General features: G+C 41.4%; 1 protein-coding gene across 4 annotated transcripts in view; it reads right to left on the bottom strand.

Annotated features, from left to right (window-relative positions):
* LOC123974763 (vitamin D3 receptor A) overlaps nt 1-7,106 on the bottom strand; it is a 150,508-nt gene that overhangs the window by 12,763 nt on the left and 130,639 nt on the right. For all 4 annotated transcript variants that reach the window (XM_046055647.1, XM_046055648.1, XM_046055649.1 and 1 more), the window contains 2 exons: nt 4,701-4,800; nt 3,819-3,996 (listed from right to left, as the gene is read on the bottom strand). In XM_046055647.1, the coding sequence (XP_045911603.1) occupies nt 3,819-3,996; nt 4,701-4,800 (278 nt within the window). The remainder of the gene's footprint in view (nt 1-3,818; nt 3,997-4,700; nt 4,801-7,106) is intronic.

Raw genomic sequence — 7,106 nt, 5'->3', positions numbered from 1 at the left:
ACACACACACACATACACACACACAGCTAATCAGCCATCACATGGCAACAATTCAATGCATTTAGGCATGTAAATGTCAAGACAACTCGCTAATTTAAGTGACATGGTCTACTTGACCAGAGAATAGTCCGAAAAAGAGAAAATATCCAGTGAGCGGCAGTTATGTGGATGAAAATGCCTTGTTGATGTCAGAGGTCAGAGGAGAATGGGCAGACTGGTTCAAATGATGTTACAACCAAGCTATGCAGAATACCATCTCTGAATGCACATGACTCCTGGAGCCTTTTCCAAGACATGAACATGTCGAACCTTGAACCTCGCCTGTCAGCTAAGAGCAAGAAACTGAACCTACAATTCGCACAAGCTCTTCAAAATTGGACAATCGAAGATCGGAAAAACGTTGCCTGGTCTGAAGAGTCTCAATTTCAGCTGCGACATTCAGATGGTTGGGTCAGACTCAGAATTTGGAATAAACAACATGAAAGCATTGATTCATCCTGCCTTCATGTATCAATGATTCAGGCTGGTGGTGTGTAATGGTGTGGGGGGATATTTTCTTGGCACTCTTTGGGCCCTTTAGTACTAATTGAGCATTGTTTAAACGTGAGCCTACCTGAGTATTGTTACTGACCATGTACATCCCTTTATGTCCACAGTGTACCCATCTTCTGATGGCTACTTCTAGTAGAATAATGCACCAAGCTCAAATAATCTCAAACTGGTTTCTTGAACAAGACAATGAGTTCATTGTACTCCAATGGCCTCCACAGTCACCAGATCTCAATCCAATTGAGCACCTTTAGGAGGTGGTGGAACATCATGGATGTGCAGCGTGATGCTATCGTGTCAATATGGACCAAAGCCCCTGAGGAATGTTTCCAACACCTTGTTGAAAGTATGCCACGGAAAATGCTATAGACCAGAGGTCACTAATAGGCGGACCGCGGACGTGACGGAGCGCTTCTATTTTAACCCACGCAGCTTTTCTAGCATGTACTGTACTGGTTCAGTGGCACATGAAACTCACAGACCAATTGCATGTGCTCTAATCGTCTCATGTGATGCTGCTCAGCCAATCAAATCTGTGCATTCCGATAAGCATTGCCAGAGCCGTTAACGGCCCAGAGCATTGCAAGTCAAGTCCGTAAGTGAGATAAGACACACAGAGGAAGAGAGGAGACGAGACTGAAATTGAGCAACAAATAAAATTAATTTCTTTTAAGATGCAGATTTACAAAAACTTTTTTTAAATGCAGCCATTAGATTACTTAAATTTAGAATTTGTTATTAGAGCAGTTATTATTTATTATCCCTTCAGTTTTATGGGAAAACTGACTTTGTTTATTGTTGAAATAGTGTCTGATTTTACCTTTATATACAGTCTATGGATTTGACAGTCAGTTGTTGACTAAAAACATATGCTGATACAACTAGGCTATATGTTATGGTAGGCTACTGAATGATAACGCAAGTTAATGTTCCGGACCTTTGCTTCGTGAAATTTTCTCTAACTGGACCTCTTTGAATTTTAATTGAATACCCCTTCTATAGACCAATACCACTAATGATTTTTTTCTGTCAGACAACAGAATCATGAACCATGATTGAATTCATGAATCATGAATTTTGGGATCATATAGTCGTCTACAACTACAACTGTAGTTTCTGTAAATGTTTTAAATCATTCTGAGCAACCACATACATGGGGTCGCTGCATGCTATAAGGTAGCAACAGCAATTGCCTATACTGTTATACTGATAGTGTGTGGAAAATAAGAAGTGACTGCAAAAACACTACATAGTTAAAGTGTTGCAAATTCAGTGGGATGAAGAGTCACTTCTCGTTGAAATTGAACACATCAGTAAAACAACCACTCCAGATACAATGTCTAATATTCCGTCATAAAGCAAGTTGTATTTAATAGATAACAGGTTTGTCAGAATGTTCTACTTAACCACCTACACGTGTAATTATGTTTGTGTGTGTGTGTGTGATGGAGACTGATAATATTTTATGGTTACTGTAGCAACATAGTTTCCAACCCCAGGCTTTGTGTGCCAGATAAACAAGCACAGTGCACACAGCAAACCCCTCCTCAAAACTCCATACAATCAAAGCCCCCCCATACTAAACTGCAAATTACTTAAAAACACGTAAAAATTAAAGCTGCAAGCAGCATTGAGCGGGTCGTCGCATGGTGATGATGCACGATGGGTCGTGACGCGATCGTGACAGAATCATGACGCGAGCGTGACGTGGTGGCCAGAGGTCGGGGACGCACCCTGGATCGTCGCGTGTTTTGGACCGGTCAAGGACTTACTTCCTGTTTCCAGTGGGTGGCGCGATGACGTTGAGTGAATATTTGCATGTAGATATGTTCAGGGAAGGACTTATCAACCATGTAAAGTTTTGTACAGATCTAAGCATGTACACTGAAGTTATTATAACTTCCTGCTAAATGGCAAACCATCAATCTTTGACGCCACACCACGGACATGCCCATGGACGAAAAACTCACAGACAGCACAACTTTTCATGGTTGTGGTGTCCGAACAATAATGCTGCGATGATGTGTTGAGAAGAAATCCGCTTGACACTGTTCTTGATCATAAAAGTTTATTACATCAAGGAGTTCAGCATCAATTACAAGCTCTGCAGCAGCTTGGAGAGTGACCCAGCCCGATGGCCACTCTGACTTTGCGTATATCAAACATCGCTTATATATGGTCAATGCATTCAGAATGCACAGTAGAAAACTGAAGTCGATCCGATTACCTAGGAGGAGTTCGTTAAAGTACGTAGTATAGTAGGACCTTGTAAAAGGCCATAAATGGGCTGAAATCGCACAATCAAATCAGAATGGCTGACTTCCTGTCTGCATCTTGGTGATTCAGGGGTGAATCGTTGAGGTTGAGTGAATTTTGACCTGTAGATGTGTTCAAGGCGTGGACCTTGTGAAACGTGTGAAATTTGATAGAGATACGAGCATGTACAGCAAAGTTACAAGACCTTCCTGTGTCAAGGCGAAGCATTGAACTTTGACGCCACGCCAAGGCCATGCTGTTATCCGAAAACTCACAAGATTCACAGCATAGCATCATCAATGTCTTAAGGCGCTTCTGAGACTGTTTTGAAGCAGGTGTGGCAAATATGTTAGAAGTAGTCCAAAACAGCGTGAAACTTGACACTTCCTATTGCCAGCAGGTGGCGCTATGACATTGAGTGTTGGCATATGGATGTGTTCAGGGTGGGACTGTCATCCTACACGTAAAGTCTGGTGCAGAGGTGAGCATGTACACTGAAGTTATAACAATTTCCGCTTTCATGGCGATTCATCAATTGTCAGAGCCAAAACTCACATATCGTCTTACACAATATTATTATTATCATTATGTAACACAAACAAAAGCAGAAAATCCTCACATTTTAGAAGCATTGTATTTTGTTGTTTTCAAACATTTTTGCTTGAGTAAAGACTCAAACAATGAATCTGCTATCAATATAGAAGATTTAACGACTCATTTTAGATGCATTAGGAAACACGCACCAGGAAAGTTGACATTGTGTGACACATGAGCTATTGCTGTAACTCAGAATTCTGAATCAAGGTCTACCAATAGTCATTTTTAGAATGTTACATATAATTTCTTAAAAGCCCCACTGTGACAAATTAAGAACATTCTGACCTTGTTGACTGCTAGGAAAAAAGAAGACACTGTGCCAGACAGCAATGCAATCTGCTACCTTGTACTGATACCTCAAAATCCAGTTCACCCTCTTCACCAAACTCAAACACAGCAGTGCGTTTAGATTGTACCTGAAGCCGGGGATCATCTTGGCAAAGCCTATGACCTTCTGGATGCTGTAGGAAACCAGATCAGCCAGGTGTGGCAGCATGGACAGCTTTGTGTCGTCCTCACTGGAATCTGGACTGCTAGCTCCGTCCTGGTACATCATTAACAGGTTGCTTAAGTTCATCTTGGTGTCCACTGACTCTATTCAAGGAGGCGATTAGGAGACAAGATGAGTCCAGAGGAAGAAAGCAATGACAAGGGAGGGGCAGAGTAAGAAACTGTTTAAAAGGAAGTATTTTGAATATGCATAAATAGCAGTCAGTGACAGGTTAAACATGGTAAGACAGCAGGTGAGTTCACAGTGAACACAGTAGCATTAAAATAAAGTCAGAGGGGAAATCACATTCTTTCATTCTTTTTCTCAATATAACTAGTTTATTTCTTAATTATCATTTTCATTAGCTTCTACTATGGTGACTTTTGTTCCTTGTGTAGACTATGAAGCTAAAATTAGCAATATAAGAAAAGACCCTATTTTCAAAATTGCACCAATCACTGTGCATCCTAGCTAACACAGTGGGTTGGATATCTGACTCTGCAAACTATTTCATGGTAGTTAAGAGCAAAGGTCCTAGCAATTAATACAAAACACAATTCATTTTATGTCATGAGTTTAACAAGTATGCGTACGTGCATGTGCGCTTGTTTTTCCACTATGGAACCTTACTGAGTAAAAGAGTAATGGGCTTGGCACAATAAAACACGAGTATGAAAGCAGAATCAGACAGCAGGCTCAGAGTAACTGCATCTTGTATCTTTTAAACAATAGATCTCTTCACAATTGTGTCCTTGGTAAAGTGAACCCTGAAGCATAAAAGCAAACAAGGACTCTTTATGCATCTCACCAGGTGAATGGTTGAATGAGTCAGAGGAGGCATCAGACAGAGAATGAAGGGAGGCAGCTCTGCTGGCACTGCGTGTTACTGGGCCTTCACGCACTGGAGGCTGCAAATACACAAAGAAATACAATTAAAATTACAGCTGCAAGCGGCATCAGGCAGGCACTTAATGACACGCATTGGGGCTTCCTGTTGCCAGTAGGTGGCGCTACCACTAAAAATGAATATTGGCATGTAGATGTGTTTAGGGCAGGACAATTATCAAGCACATAAAGTTTGGTACAGATTTGAGCATGTACATTGAAGTTACGACAACTTCCTGTATCACAGCGAAGCGTGTATCTTGGCTGCCAAGTCATGGATACACCATTGAAGGAAAACTCACACGCTTTACAACATGACGTCATCAATGTGTTAGTGGTTTTCTGAGATAGTTTTGAAGTACAAGAAGAAAAAGTGGTTCATCAGAGCATAAAAGTAGTCACTTCCAGCAGGTGGCGCTATGTCTGAATTTTGGCTTGTGGATGTGTTCAGGGCGGGACGCTTATCAAACATGTAAAGTTTGGTGCAGATGTGAGCATGTTCACTGAAATAATAACTTCCTGTTTTGTGGCGAATGGTCACTGTGATGCGCGACGGAGTGTGCTGCGGGTGCCATGTAGCGGCCGGAAGTCGGGAGACGCGCCCCGAATTCTTACATGTTTACACGGTCACAAAGGAATTAAACGTCACTTCCTGTGTCCCCTATGTGGCGCTAGAAACACCCCCTATTTATATGTTGTGTACCAGTATGTGAAGTGCTAACAACTTTGTGATAATTTGTGTAATGCCACACACTTTCTTGCACTTGTGGCGCCCCCCCTAGTGACCTATGTATATGAAACTGTCTGGGTATATCTGGGGCACTTATTTGAACATCCTGCAACATGCTGATTTGTGTTTGTGATTTATGTCCAGAGCCCTGCCTCTATCGAAGTTACAGTGAGAAAACAGGGCTAACCATTTAATGAAATGGTGATCTATTTATTAGCTATCGCTAGAAAGGGAAGTGCATGGATGCTTAAAGGCAAGGGCTCCAAACTGGAGATCACTGTGCTGGTATGGCTTTGACAGGGGGTCATAGAATGTCGGCTATAAAACTTAAAACCTGCTTACGGAAATGAGGATTCTGATTTCATGTTTGCCGTCTAGATGGCTCTCTGCAATGATCCGGCCATCCGATTTTTCAAATAAGTGGACCGGATTAAAAGTGTGCCTTAAAACACATCAGTAATAAAAAGTGTCCTAAAACTATGGTGTAAGCAAAATAAATGTCACTTTGGGAGAGGAGTTTTCAGCCCACAAACAAAAGTCATGCTGCTGTAAGTTAAGGTGAAACGTAATGATTTGAAAAATTGCTGGTGGAGCAGCACTTGGCAATGTTAGTGGTGGCAGTCACATCTAATAGCTGACAGCTGTCACACGCATTTAATTTAGGAAATGCACATTCTGGTTATTATTTGTTGTCTGGCACACCGGCTCAAATTCCCGTGAGCTGGAATGAGCTAGAAACATGTGATGTGCATGTGCTTCAATAGAAATATGAACCCAATCAGTCTCATGGCGGCACTGTAAATAAGGCTTAAAAATGCAAGCTTTGAAAGGCCACGTCCCTCATGCCTACAAAAAAGGCTCATGGACTATTAAGGTCCCCCTAGAAAATTTTTCAGCCATTTTGAATTTTTTGAAAAACACATTTTTGACATCTCCTCCTAGACCGTAGCTCTGATCTCAATTACTTTTCAATATATCGAATATATACAGTGAGGAAAATAAGTATTTGAACACCCTGCTATTTTGCAAGTTCTCCCACTTAGAAATTATGGAGGGGTCTGAAATTGTCATCGTAGGTGCATGTCCACTGTGAGAGACATAATCTAAAAAAAAAAATCCAGAAATCACAATGTATGATTTTTTAACTATTTATTTGTATGATACAGCTGCAAATACGTATTTGAACACCTGTCTATCAGCTAGAATTCTGACTCTCAAAGACCTGTTAGTCTGCCTTCAAAATGTCCACCTCCACTCCATTTATTATCCTAAATTAGATATACCTGTTAGAGGTCGTTAGCTGCATAAAGACACCTGTCCACCCCATACAATCAGTAAGAATCCAACTACTAACATGGCCAAGACCAAAGAGCTGTCCAAAGACACTAGAGACAAAGTTGTACACCTCCACAAGGCTGGAAAGGGCTACGGGGAAATTGCCAAGCAGCTTAGTGAAAAAAGGTCCACTGTTGGAGCAATCATTAGAAAATGGAAGAAGCTAAACATGACTGTCAATCTCCCTCGGACTGGGGCTCCATGCAAGATCTCACCTCGTGGGGTCTCAATGATCCTAAGAAAGGTGAGAAATCAGCCCAGAAC

The sequence above is a fragment of the Micropterus dolomieu genome, linkage group LG08 (assembly GCF_021292245.1).
Source record: "Micropterus dolomieu isolate WLL.071019.BEF.003 ecotype Adirondacks linkage group LG08, ASM2129224v1, whole genome shotgun sequence".
In the NCBI taxonomy this organism is placed as follows: domain Eukaryota; kingdom Metazoa; phylum Chordata; class Actinopteri; order Centrarchiformes; family Centrarchidae; genus Micropterus; species Micropterus dolomieu.
The sequence above is the reverse complement of the archived record's forward strand: the minus strand, read 5'-3'. Positions and strand labels throughout refer to the sequence as shown.